General features: G+C 37.9%; 2 protein-coding genes across 2 annotated transcripts in view; one reads left to right on the forward strand and one right to left on the reverse strand.

Moving 5' to 3' along the window:
• Positions 1–5,584, forward strand: part of LOC116746886 (disintegrin and metalloproteinase domain-containing protein 5-like) — a 139,523-nt gene extending 133,939 nt beyond the window's left edge. The window contains exon 21 of the mRNA XM_032618655.1: positions 5,491–5,584. Coding sequence (XP_032474546.1) covers positions 5,491–5,503 — 13 coding nt within the window. The 3' untranslated portion in view covers positions 5,504–5,584. The remainder of the gene's footprint in view (positions 1–5,490) is intronic.
• A 7,361-nt stretch (positions 5,585–12,945) lies between these two features.
• Positions 12,946–14,167, reverse strand: part of ADAM2 (ADAM metallopeptidase domain 2) — a 96,539-nt gene continuing 95,317 nt past the window's right edge. Inside the window, exons 22-23 of the mRNA XM_032618651.1 lie at positions 13,655–13,718; positions 12,946–13,246 (exon numbers count right to left, since the gene is read on the reverse strand). Of these exons, the coding sequence (XP_032474542.1) occupies positions 13,685–13,718 (34 nt within the window). The 3' untranslated portion in view covers positions 12,946–13,246; positions 13,655–13,684. The remainder of the gene's footprint in view (positions 13,247–13,654; positions 13,719–14,167) is intronic.

A 14,167-nucleotide genomic window follows, 5' to 3' on the forward strand; every position in this document is an offset into this window, starting at 1 on the left:
AGATTAAATCATGAAAAAATAGAAAGTGAGCAGATTAAAAACTAGTTAAGGAGAATTGAACCAGTAACTAAAACCCTCCCAACAAAGAAAAGCCCAGGACAGATTGGCTTTACTGGTGAATTCTGCCAAACATTTAAAGATGGATTAAAGTCAATATTTCTAAAATTCTTCCAAAAAGTAGAAAAGGAGGTAACACTTACAAACTCATTTTATGAGGCCAGCATTACTCTGATACCAAAATTGATAAGGACACTACAGAAAAAGGAAACTACAAGCTAATATCTGTGATGAATATAGATGCAAAAATTCTCAACAAACTACTAGCAAAGCAAATTCAACAGCACATGAAAAGGATCATGCACCATGAGAAAGTGATATCATGGGAGTGCAAGGATGGTTCAACATATGAAAATCAATCAATGTGATACACTCACCACATTAACAAAATGAAGAATGAAAATGACAAGATCGTCTCAATAGATACAGAAAAAACGTTTGACAAAATTCAAAATGTTTTTATGATATATTCTTTCCACAAATTAAAAATAGAAGGAATTTACAGCATGATAAAGGCCATATATGAGAAGCTAACAGCTAATATCATAGTCAAACTGAAAACGTTGAAGCATTTCCTCTAACATCAGGGACAAGGTAAGAATGCCCACTGGCACCATATGTATTCAACCTAGTACTGGAAGTATTAGCCAGAGCAATTAGGTGACAAAAGACATCTACATCAGAAAGGAAGAAGTGAAGTTGTTTTTGTTTTCAGATGTCATGTTCTTACACATAAAAAACCCTAAAGATTCCACAAAAAAATTATTAGAACTAATAAACAAGATTAGTAAAGGGGCTGCCTCCAAGATCAATGTACAATAATCAATTACATTTCTATATACTAAAAATAAGCTATCTTAAAATGAAGTTCAGAAAACAATCCCGTAGATAATTGGATCAAAAAATAAAATACTTACAAATAAACTTAACTAAGAATGTGAAAGACTTGTGTACTGATAACTACAAGAAAGCAGTGAAAGAAATGGAAAGACATCCTGTGTTCATGGGCTGAAACAATTAATATTGTTAAAATATCCATACCACTCAAAGGTATCTACAAATTCAATGAAACCCCTGTCAAAATTCCAATGGCATTTTTCACAGAGATATTAACAAAAATTCTAAAATTTATGTGGAACCACAAAGGACCCTCAATAGCCAAAACATTTTGAGAAAGAACAAAGCTGGATGCATCATACATCCTGATTTTAAAATACATTGCGAATCGACTGTAATCAAAACAGTATGGTACTGTTATAAAGACCAATGGAACAGAATAGAGAGCCCAGGATTCAATCCCTGCATAGATGGTCAAATGACCTTTGAAAGGGTACCAAGAATATGCAGTGGGACATTGTGGTGGGAAAACTGGATAGCCACATGCAAAAGAATGAAATTGAACCCTTACATCATACACAAAAATCAACTCAAAGTGGATTAAAAGTGACCCCAAAGTGTAAAACTCCTAGAAGAAAACAGGGGGGAAACTTCGTATCATTGGTCTTCACAATCAATTTTTGGGTTGATATCAAAAGTACAGGCAACAAAAGCAAAAAATAGACAAGTGGGGCTCCATCACACTAAAAAGGCTTCCGCACAGCAAGGGAAACATTTAATAGAGTGAAAGAGCAACCTATGGAATGGGATAAAATATTTTTAAACCATGTATCAGAAAAAGGGTTAATAACCAAAACACATAAGGTACTCCTACCATTGATGCAAAAAAGAAAATAAAACCTGATTTTAAAATGGGCTAAAGACTTGAATAGATGCTTCTCCCCAAATACCATACTTAGGGCCAACAGATATAGGAAAAGATAGCTTAGATCACTAATCATCAGGGAAATTCAAATCAAAACCATATGAGGTATCACCTGTTAGAATGGCTATTATAAAAAAAAAAAAAAAAACAAATCCACAAAAGTCAACAAGTGTTGGCAAGGATGTGGAGAAATTGGAATCATTGTACAATGTTGGTGGGAATGCAAGATATTGTGGCCACTGTGCAAAACTGTTGGAGATTCCTCAAAAAATTAAAAATAGAACTACTGTATGACCAGCAGTCCTACTTCTGGATATTTTTCCGGAAGAATTGAAATCAGGATCTCAAAGCAGTATTAGCATTTTCGTGTTCATTGCAGCACCACTTACAATAGCCAAGATGTGAATACAAGCTAAATGTTCATCATTGGATGAATGGATAAAGAAAATGTGGTATATACATGTAATGGAATGTTGTTCAGCCATTAAAAAGAAGGAAATCCTGCATCTATGACAACATAGATGAACCTTGAGGACATTATGCTGAGTGAAATAAGCCAGTCACAGAAGGACAAATAACTGCATGATTCCACTTAAGATATCTCAAATAGTGAAGCTCGTAGAACTGAGAGTAGAATGGTTGTTGCTTCAGGCTGGGATGACAGGAAAGTGGGATGTTGCTAATCAGTGAGAATGAAGTCTCAATTGTGCAAAATCTAGAGATCTGCTGTACAACGTTGTTCCTATTGTTAAAAATGTATGCTTAAATTTTTGTTAAGAGAGTAGATCTCATTTAAGTGTTCTTAAGCACAGTAGAATAAAATTTTTAAACCTTGAGGAAGTTTTGCTTCACAAAAGACACCCTTATGAAAGGGAAAAGGGAAGCCACAATGTGAGAGAAGATGTCTGTAATACATATTTCCAATAAAGAACTCATACTCAGAATATATACAGAATCCCTGTAAACCAGTAACAAAATGCGGGAAAGCCTAATAGGCAAAATATTTGAAAAGACGCTTCACAAAAGGTGATATCAAAGGAGCTCAAAACATGAAAAATTGCTCAACATCATTAATCATCAGAAATAGACAAATTAAAATAAAAACGAGTGTCCCCTACACACCTATAAGAGTGGCTAAAATTAAAAGAACAGGCAACCTCAAGTGTTGGTTAGAATATCAAGCAACAAGGACTCTCACACACTGCAGGCAGGAGCATATATTTTATCACTTTAATACTTTTATTACAGTCCAGCAGTGTAGCATCTTCTAAAGTTATCAGGTTTCAGTTGTTTACAATTTTCATTTTTAAAACTATCATGCTGGGCTTCCCTGGTGGCGCAGCGGTTGAGAGTCCGCCTGCCGATGCAAGGGACGCGGGTTCGTTCCCCGGTCCGGGAGGATCCCACATGCCGCGGAGCGGCTGGGCCCGTGAGCCATGGCTGCTGGGCCTGCGCGTCCGGAGCCTGTGCTCCGCAACGGGAGAGGCCACAACAGTGAGAGGCCCGCATACCGCAAAAAAAAAAAAAAAAAAAAACTATCATGCTTACATTTTATATTTACTTTATATTATAACTAAACTTTTATTTCCTAGAATTTTGCAAAGGAGATTTTCCATAAATTTTGAGTCTAATTACCTAAAATATTTTTTTCCTTTTCCATTTAATTTGAATCTGCTTGTCTTTACTTCTTTTTTTTATACTTTTAACTTTAAATCTTATTCTTTTCTTTTCAAATATCAATAATCTGTATATAGGTAAGCTTCTGTATATTTAACATAAATTCACTAAATATTTTTTATATAAAAGGGTAGGAAAAATTGAGAAAAAGATTCTGAAATTCATATGAAAGGAAAGCAGGGATAACCAGGTAAACTTTAGAACTAACAATTAGTTAAAATATAGATCTTTTTATTTTCAAAAAGCATCTTTCTGATTTTTAATGATTATCAAGTATTTATTAAAATATCTAAAATACCTTGGTAGGCATATGAATTAAAGATAAATTTCTCATAATCACAATACCCAAAGAAAAGGTCCATTAACAATATAGATGTATATATTCTTAAAATTTTTTTCTAAAGAATAAACATAGGGCTTCCCTGGTGGCGCAGTGGTTGAGAGTCCGCCTGCCGATGCAGGGGACACAGGTTTGTGCCCCGGTCTGGGAAGATCCCACCTGCCACGGAGCGGCTGGGCGAGCCATGGCCACTGAGCCTGCGCGTCCAGAGCCTGTGCTCCGCAATGGGAGAGGCCACAACAGTGAGAGGCCCGCGTACCGCAAAAAAAAAAAAAGAAAAAGAAAAATAACATTAAAAAAATCCATTATTATGAATATGTAAACTACTTCCAGTTTTTCTGTATTATGAACACCCTGTAATAAACATCCTTATATTATTATATAAATTATAATAGTCTAAATAATAAACTATAAAGACTATATAAATTATAGCCTCAGGATAAATCCCTAGAAGAGAGATTGATCAAAGCATAAATATAATATTCACACTCTTGCTTTTTGATTTCTACTGCCAAATTACCTGATTGTAATGATGACCACCAATCCATTTGTGTCAGGTTGTAACCTTCATAAGTTATTTTTAGTCATTTGTACATTTGAGTGATGTGCTTTCTAGTTATATCTTAAATTTTACTTTTTCACTATTGTATTGAATTTCCTTTATTTTCCACTGTGTCACTTAGTAATGAGCTGTTTCTTAAATGAGTATAGAAAAATATGTAACATAAAAGTAAGGGATTAGAGGCATTTTCGAGACTTCCTTTAGTATGAGGGATGCTTAGTTTACGTTTACCTTTTCCCATCTCTCTCTCTCCACTGATTTTTTTTGTTATGTAAGTTGGGAGTTTAGACCTAGCCTAATGTTAATAAATTCCTGTTTTTTAAACATTATTTTCTTAGTTCCAAAAACATTTTATCATTTTCAGTTTTGTGCTGAGGTTTACAACAAACATTTGACTCTATTTTATGCTTCACCGTTTTCATCACTCATAATGCTGACGGATTATTTTAGATTTTAATGACAATAAGATTCTTTTTAGTCCGGAGAGCTTGGGATACCCAAATCTTGCCTTGACTCTCCTCTCTTGATTTATTCAATAAATTGCACGTGCTTGTGAGTAGGTGAATCATTCTGTTTCTTATTCTAGCAGTACAAGTAATAAACATTCATTTAAAAATATTCAAAAGAATAAAAAAATTATCATCATTAATCTTAGCACCTAGGATGATCATTTTAAAATATTTCAATATATATAGATGTACAGACGCGTGTGTGCGTATATGTTGGTGTTTTATCTTTTATAAAATGTGATTGTACTTAGAAACATCACAATTTTTCTTTTTTATTCTAAACTAAAATCAGTTTATATACTTAGAATGGAAATTTAAAGGCACTTTGCTTTGTTGACCTAGTTACCAAAAATAGATAAACACTTAGGATATTTTAGGAAGCCACTCTAGTAGAAGACTAAGAATATTTGCAGTTGAAGGTAACAGATGATGGTTTTTTTCTGGAATCAATTTTTATTTTCTTCATCCTTTCTCTTCAGTTTTCCATGCCTTTTAAATAAATTCTTGTGTTAGAAATATGTGGGCTCCAAAAAACATAATAACTGGTATTTTGTGGTGTGCTTTGTCTTGTTTTCCCTCACAGTAACAGTCTCTAACAATCTTGGCCTGAAGAGAGGATGGTACCAAATAAATCACCAGAAACTGGCCTAAACCAAGAAGGAAAAAACAAATTTCTCCCTCGCCTCTGTTGTCACTGCTGAGGGTTTAAATTATGAAATAATAAATCATCTGCCCTGAATCACCTGAATTATGTCTGGTGTTTTCTCTGTATTTTCAGTTCCAACTTCCAACCTATCTACTCTAACTTGAATCCAGAGAAGGCTCTGAATCAGGTAAAAGCAGGCAAAGACCCTCACCCCATAAAGCTCTGAGGGCCTGCCAGTTGTGCCTCATGACCCCAGGACAGAGAGCATCCCTTTTCCTTTCTGCTCTTTAGGTTGACCTGAATCTCCTCCCCACCCCCGGAAGTCCTTGCAGAGCTTCTAAACTTCAGCTAGCCTGTGACTTGTCCCAGTGGCATTTACTCAGCTAGGAGTTGAATCCAGTGTTTCTCTTGTTACTGCTTCTCCTCTTTGAAAGCTGTATACCCGCTTTAGTGTATTCAGATTCCTTTTTTTAAAATTTATTAATTTTTAGTGGAGTACGGTTGCTTTACAATGTTGTGTTAGCCTCCACCGCACAACAAAATGAATCAGCCATACACATACAGATATCCCCTCCCTTTTGGACTTCCCTCCCATTTAGATTACCACAGTGCATTAGGTAGAATTCCCTGTGCTATACAGTATGTTCCCATCAGTTGTCTATTTTATACATAGTATCAATGTATGTGTGTCAGTCCCAGTCTCCCAATTCCTCCCACCCCACCCCTTTCCCCCTCTATTCCTTATTATAGATTCATTATTGATTATTTGTGTCAACAGTTTTCAGATGGCTTAGATTCCCACTAAGCAAGACCTACCTATGTCATGGATTTTTCTTTAGTATTTTTATAGTATGTACCAAAGAATATTTGAACTTTCATTGAATTTTCCTCTTTGATCCATGGATTAATTAGAAAAGTATTATATCAAATATTTGGGGATTTTTATATATTTATAATCTATTTGTCTTAAATTAACTTTCGTTAGAGAACATAATCTGAAATATTTCAGTCATGAGAAATTGGTTAAGAGTTATTTTATACCTAAGCATGTGGTATATATCATTAAATCTTTTATACATATTTAAAATGTGTATTTTGCAGAGGTTGGGTATACTGTTCTCTATATGAGGTAGGTCATGTGTTTTCATCATATTTTTCAAATCCCTCACTATATTTGTTGATTTTTCTAATTTTTTTCTGATAATAATTTGCTTTATGTGTACTGAAGTTATACTAAGATTTATAAAATATTATAATTTTTGTGACTTTTAATTTTATGTGTCACCTTAACTGGGCTAAGGGATGCCCAGATAGCTGATTAAAACATTATTTCTGAACGTTTCTGTGAGGGAGTCTCTGGAAGAGGTTAGCATCTGAGTCAGAAGACTGAGTAAAGACCACTCTCAAAGATGCTGGTGGGCAGCATCTAATCCATTGAGCTCCTGAATAGAATAAAAGGACAGAGGAAGAGTGAATTTGCTCTGTGCTTGATTTGAGACTTCTATTTTTCTCCTGCTTTCAGACATTGGCACTCCTGCTTTTCAGACTGGGACTTATACTGTCACTACCCCCATTCTCATTCTAGACTTTCAGACTTGGGCGGAATTCATCATCAGCTTTCCTGGTTCTCCAGTTTGTAGATGGCAGATCACGGGATTTCTTGGCCTCCATAACCACATGAGCCAATTCCTATAATCTCATGTCTCTCTCTCTCTCTCTCTCTCTCTCTCTCTCTCTCTCTCTCTCTATATATATATATATATATATATATATATAAAATCTCCTGTTCTGTTTCTCTGGAGAACCCTGACTGATACAGATTTGGGGACTTAAAGGATGAGTTTTCTGAATTCGTTTTGGGATTCCTGGAACTGGCTTTGTAATCTGATTAAGTTTAAAGATGCTGTTGACTCAGGAACTTCCCTGGTGGTCCAGTGGTTAAGACTTTGCCTTCCAATGAAGGGGTGCGCATTCGATCCCTGGTCAGGGAGCTAAGATCCCACATGCCTCGTGGCCAAAAATCCAAAACAGAAGCAATATTGTAAGAAATTCAATAAAGACTGAAAAGACAAAGTTGCTGTTTACAGAGATATGCAAAATATCTGCTTTGGATACTTCTAATCAACCACTTATAGGAAGAAAGGAACCACGTGACTCTATATGATATTTTTGAAGATTTTTGGAAAACTAAGGAATATAATAACATTGGTTGATTTCTCCTAATGTTGCTGGACAACATAGGGAAAGAAAAAGATAAGTTCAGAGACCTGAATTCCCAGGTCAAGTGTTGTGTAAATGACCTAAAGGCTTCCAGGTGTGCCCTGAAGAAAGGACTTATCTCCTATAGCCCCAGGGCTGAAATTGCTGAAAATTAAATGGAGAACCTCATCCTGGCTGATTTATAATGCAAGTTGACCTCCTGGCCTCACAGGGTGTCTGTTGTCAAAGTGAGGGCATTCATTGGGAAAGAATGAGACCCTATAAGGTGGGATGGAGATGTGTTGGAATATGCTGTTGAAGCCAGGGACATTGAGCCCCTAAATCCTGATGAGTCCTCATTGTGGAAGAGGCCTCCCAGCCTCAGCAAAAGTATTCTCCCCAACCCCAGTGGAACTGACCTTCTCAGCCACAGTGCTGTCTCCACCGCCAGTGGTTTCAGCCTTTCCACCTCAATTTGAGGGAATTAACCCTGAGGAAATGGTCTTGGACTCAAGACACTGCTGATTCTCCTCAGGACTGACCCCCACCATCCATCTTTGCTTCTAGACCTATAACTAGACTCAGTCTAAGCAGATTCCTGACGGTGAGGTGAACTACACTCCAAAAGAACTAATTGAGTTCTCTGATTTATATAAGCAGACATCGAGAGAAGCTCTGTGGGAAGGGATATTAAGGGTGTGGGATAACAGTGGAAGGAACATAAACTTGCATCAAGCCAAATGTATTGACATGGGCTCACTAAGAAGAGATTCTACATTTAATGCTGCAGCTTAGGAGTTAAAAGTGCTCTAACAGTTCGGTTGGTTGGCCAAAACATAGACCAAAAATAGCCATGATGAGCAAATTGTAAATGTCCAACCTCCTCTGATTTAATTTAGAGAAAGAGGTTCAGAGGTTACTGTCACCATCAAGGACTTGAAAGATGTACAGGTGGTGGTTCTCATCACATACTCATTCGACTCTCCTATTTAGCCTGCAGAGAAGACAGATGGATTTTGCAGAATAAGCATGGGTTACATTAAGCTTAACCAGGGGCTGACTCAAATTGCATCTGCCATACCAGTTGTGGTTTCATTGCTTGAGCAAATTAACACGTCCTCTGGTCCCTGGTATGCAGCAATTTTTGTCAGCAGGCAAAGTCAGCAATACACCTTCACTGTCCTACCTACCGGGGTCTGTCAACTCTCTAGCCATATGTCATAATATAGATCTTGATCACCTTTCCCTTTCACAAGATATCATACTGGTCCATTACATTGATAACACGATGCTGATTGGACCTAGTGAGTGAGAAGTAGCAACTACTCTAGACTTATCATTAAGACATTTGCTGTCAGAAGGTGGGAAATAAATCTGACTAAAATTTTGGGGCCATCTATCTCGATTTCTAGTGAAATTTCTAGGAGATCAGTGGTGTGGGGCTTGTTGAGATACTCTTTTCTAAGGTGAAAGGTAAATTTTTGATTCTGGACAGTCCTATAGCCAAGAAAGAGGTACAATGCCTAATGGGCTTCTTTGAATGTTGGAGACAGCATATTCTGCATTTGAGTGTGTTTCTTCAACCCATTTGCCAAGTGACCCATAAAGCTGCTAGTTTTGTATGGGGCCTAGAGCAGGAGAAGGCTCTGCAACAGGTCCAGGCTGCAGTGCAAGCTGCTCTTCCACTTGGGTCACATAAGCCAGCAGATCCAATGGTACTTGAAGTGGGAAGTGGCAGATAGGGGTGCTGTTTGGAGCCTTTGGCAGGCCCCATATGTGTATCACGGTGCAGGCCATTAGGATTATAGAGAAAGGCCCTGACATAATCTAAAGAGAACTATTTTCCTTTTCAAAAACAACTTTTGGTCAGCTCCTGGTAGAGCCTTAGTAGAGACTGAACACTTGACCATAAGCCACCAAATTATACTGCAGCCTCAGCTGTTGATCATAAACTGTTTTCTGACCACCAGGCCATAAAATTGGGCTGCACAGAAACATCCCATCATCAAATGGAAATGGTAACCGTGATCAGGCCCAAGCAGGCCCTGAGGCACAGGTAAGTTACAAGAAGAAGTGGAATAAATGCCTGTAGTCCCAGCTACCACTACAGTGCCTTCTCTCAGCTTGCATTTATGGACTCGTAAGGAGTTCCCCTATAATCAGTTGACAGAGGAAGACAAGTCTTGGGCCTAGTTTACAGATGATTCTGCCTGGTGTGCAGGCACCACTTGGAAGTGGAGAGCAGCAGCACTACAGCCCCTCTCTTGGACATCCTTGAAGGATAGTGGTGAAAGGAAATCCTGTTAAAAGGGCAGAACTTCAGGCAGTGTACCTGGTTGTGCAATTTGCTTGGGAGGAGAAATAGCCAGACGTGTGATTATATACCAGTTCTGGGCTGTAGCCAGTGGTTTGGCTGGATGATCAGGGACTTGGAAGGAACATAAATGGAAAACTGAGGACAAAATTATTTGGGGAGGAAGTATGTGGCTAGAGCTCTCTGAATGGGCAAGAAACATGGAGACGTTTGTGTCCCGTGAATGTTCACTAAGGGTGATCTCAACAGAGGACAATTTTAATAACCAGGTGGAAACGATGACCCATTTTGTGGCTACTAGTCAGCCTACTTCCTAGCCATGCCTGTTCTCACCAAATGGGCTAATGAATAAAGTGATCGTGGTGGCGGGAAGGGCTCAGCAACCTGGCAGCACCACTGCCGAGTGCCTGACCTTCCAGCAGCAGAGGCCAACACCGAGCCCAGGATACAGCACCATGCTCAGGATGACCAGCCGCCTACCTGGTGGTGGGTTGATTACCTTGGACCACTTCCATCAAGGAAGGGACAGTGTTTTTTCCTTATTGGAATAGACACTCTGGGTTCAGGTTTACCTTCCCTATGTGTAATGCTTCTGCCAAGACTGCCATCCATTGATCGACAGAATGACTTACCCACCGTCACGGTATTCTATGCAGCATTGCTTCTGATCAGGGAACTAACTTCACAGCAAAAGAATTGCAGCAGTGGCCCTGGGCTCATGGAATTCACTCGTTCCCCACCATCCTGAAGCTGCTGGCTTGATAGAATGGTGGCATGGCCTTTTGAGCACTCTATTACAGTGCTGGCTAGGTGGCAGTGTTTTTCAGGGCTGGGGCAAGGTTCTCCAGAAGACTGTCCAATATATGATGCTGTTTCTCCAGTAACCAGGATTCATGGGTCCAGGAATTGAAGGGTGGAAAGAGGAGTGGCACCACTCACTATTACCCCTACCCCTTTGATCCACTAGCAAAGTTTTTGCTTCCTGTTTCCCAACTTTAAGTTCTGTTGGCCTAGAGGTCTTAGTCCCAGAGGGAAGAATGCTTTCGCCAGGAAACACAACAGTGATATCTTAAACTGGAATTAAGATTGCTGCATGGCTACTTCGGTTCCTCATACCTCTGAATCAATAGGAAAACAAGGGAGATAAGGTATTGGCTGTGGTTAATGATCTTGACTACCAAAGGGAACTGGACTACTCAACAATGGAGGTAAGGAAGAGTATGTATGAAATACAGGCAATCCCGTGGAATGTCTCCTCGTATTACCATGCTCTGTAATTAAGGTCAATGAAGAACTACAACTCCATCCAGAAAGGATTACTAATGGTGCAGGCCTTTCAGAAATGAAGGTTTGGGTCAGCAAAGCAGCTCAGGTGCTTGATGAAGTCAAAGGGAATGCAGAGTGGAGAATAGAAGAAGGTAGTTATAAATACCAGCTACAACCATGTGACTAGTTACAGAAATGCAGACTGTATTTTCACAATTATATTCTCCTTATTTTGTTATGAATACATTTGTCTGTATATAAACATATATTAAGCAAATATCTTTGCTTTCTCTCCTCTCATTCCTTTATCATGTATCGACTTTGTATAAGTATTTAAATATTTTAAATTTTACATCGTAGTATTTAAGTTATAAAATATCAGGAGGAGAGTAAACATCACTCAGGGGCTTTATCTCCTCTTCTGGAAAGGAATTAGGGCAGCTTTGGTTGTATGCAGGATAGTTATATCACTTTAGGCAGAGTTATGACCTTCATTTGGAGATTAAGTATGGCTTAAGGAGATGCATATGGGTGCCAAGTTGACAAGGGGGAGACTTGTCCTGGTTAATTTCATGTGTCAACTTAGGGATGTCCAAATGTCTGATAAAACATGATTTCTGGGTGTGTCTGTGTGTCTTGGGAAGAGATTAGTATTTGAATCATTAGACTGAGTGAAGGAGAGACTACCCTTACCAATTCGAGTGGGCATCATTCAATCTTTTGAGGGCTTGAGCAGAACAAAAATGTAGAGGAAGGTCACTTTGCTTTCTGCTTGAGCTGAGACATCCACCTTCTCCTATCCTGGGACACCAATGACACTCCTGGTCCTCAGGGTTTTGGACTCAGATTGGGACTTACATCATTGGCCCCGCATTTCTCAGGCCTTCAGACTCGCACTGAATGACGCTACCAGTCCTTTCCCGGCTCTCCAGCTTGCAGACGGCAGATCTTGGGACTTCTTTGCCTCCAGAACCATGTGAGCCAATTCCTTTAATAAATTTCCTCATCCCTCCCACCCCCCATCTATCTATATAACTCCTATTGCTTCTGTTTCTCTGGAGAGCCCTGACTCACACATTTATATTATTGTAGCTTCTTCTTAGACTTACCTTTTGCACTATGATGTTCTTCTTTATATCTACTAATGCTTTTTGTGTTAAAGGCTACCAAGCTTTCTTTTGTTTAAAGTTCCATGGTATATATATCTGTCTTTTACTTTGAACCTTTATATAACTGAAATTGTCTTTTTTTTTTTTTTTTTTTTTTTTTTTTTTGCGGTATGTGGGCCTCTCACTGTTGTGCCCTCTCCCGTTGCGGAGCACAGGCTCCGGACGCGCAGGCTCAGCGGCCATGGCTCACGGGCCCAGCCGCTCGGCGGCATGTGGGATCTTCCCAGACTGGGGCACGAACCCGTGTCCCCTGCATCGGCAGGTGGACTCTCAACCACTGCACCACCAGGGAAGCCTTGAAATTGTCTTTTATAAGCAGCGTATAGTTGAAATTTTTTTCCAAATTTTTTTTTAAAAATTTTTATTGTTGTCTTTTGATTGGTTATGGACCATGAGACTATAACACAACCACACACCATTGCAACTTAAAATATAACAGTGGCCTTTAATCATGGTATTGCATGTATTATACACTTTCCTTACCTCATGCCTACTCATTAACAGAGTTAATGCTTACTAACAGAATTAATATGAGGTAACTTTAAAAATAAGAAATATGTAATATAAAAACTCATAAACATGCATTCCTTGCAAATAAGTTACTTGTGGTATTATGTTATCTATGAAAACTTTTATCTTTTCTTGACAGATGAAAGACATAATGCACAGGTTTTGAATCCCAGGTAATTAGGCAAGGCATGTACGTTTTCTTTTCCATTTTTCCTGTCCATCAAAGATAATTACTCTGGTAGAATAAATAAAGGGGGAAAAGTCACCTGTATGATCAATCAAGTTAAAAATGATGATTAATTCAACAAATGGCATGAGGGTACACTTATTTTGAAGTAGAGTTCTATCATGTATCAATAATTTATTTGTAACCAACATTTTGAATACACAAATGCTAAAGAATTAAGCATTATTAGAAAAAAAGAGAAAAGATAGCACTCCAAGACATGTTTTAGGTGACAGATTTACCATGTCTATGATATAGCTTACAATACTGAAAAATATGCCTCAATTTGATTTTTATTATATGCAGCTATATTACTATCTTCATTTAATATACATTTATATTATTTCTATCTATCTAATACATTGAATTTTCTGTTTGTCTGTTTCTTCCTCTCATCCTAAAATAGTTGATACTTACTGTGATACCATGGATTCTTTGTTTTCCAGGCTAGTCTTTGGTCTCACTCTCACTTTCCACTTGCCTATATATTTAAAAATAAAAATAATCATTTAAAATTGTATTTTCCTCAAAGATGGTTCTACAAAACTCTGTACCATTTATCAGTATTGAAATAGTTTTGAATCCCTATCTGAGATCTGGGAGCAGTCACTACTTAAAAATATCTTACCACCGAGAGCACCTCTTAACTGGTAAGAAAGACTAATATGGGAAAAAGCAAAGTAATGTAAGTTTATCTGGAAATGAACTCAGATCATATTTATATCCATGACATTATTAGCTAAATAGTTTTACACTTTTTTTTACCATTCATATTCTGCCCAGTTTTTCCACAATAAAGTCATCTAATATAAGAAAATTCCTTTAATATGTTTATATATTATCTGAATTATGTGACTATTTTATGTGTTACATATTACTTCAGCAATTTTACATAAACTTTTCAAAATATTTCTATGAAATATATTCTCT

The sequence above is a fragment of the Phocoena sinus genome, chromosome 21 (genome assembly GCF_008692025.1).
Source record: "Phocoena sinus isolate mPhoSin1 chromosome 21, mPhoSin1.pri, whole genome shotgun sequence".
Classification (NCBI taxonomy): Eukaryota; Metazoa; Chordata; class Mammalia; order Artiodactyla; family Phocoenidae; genus Phocoena; species Phocoena sinus.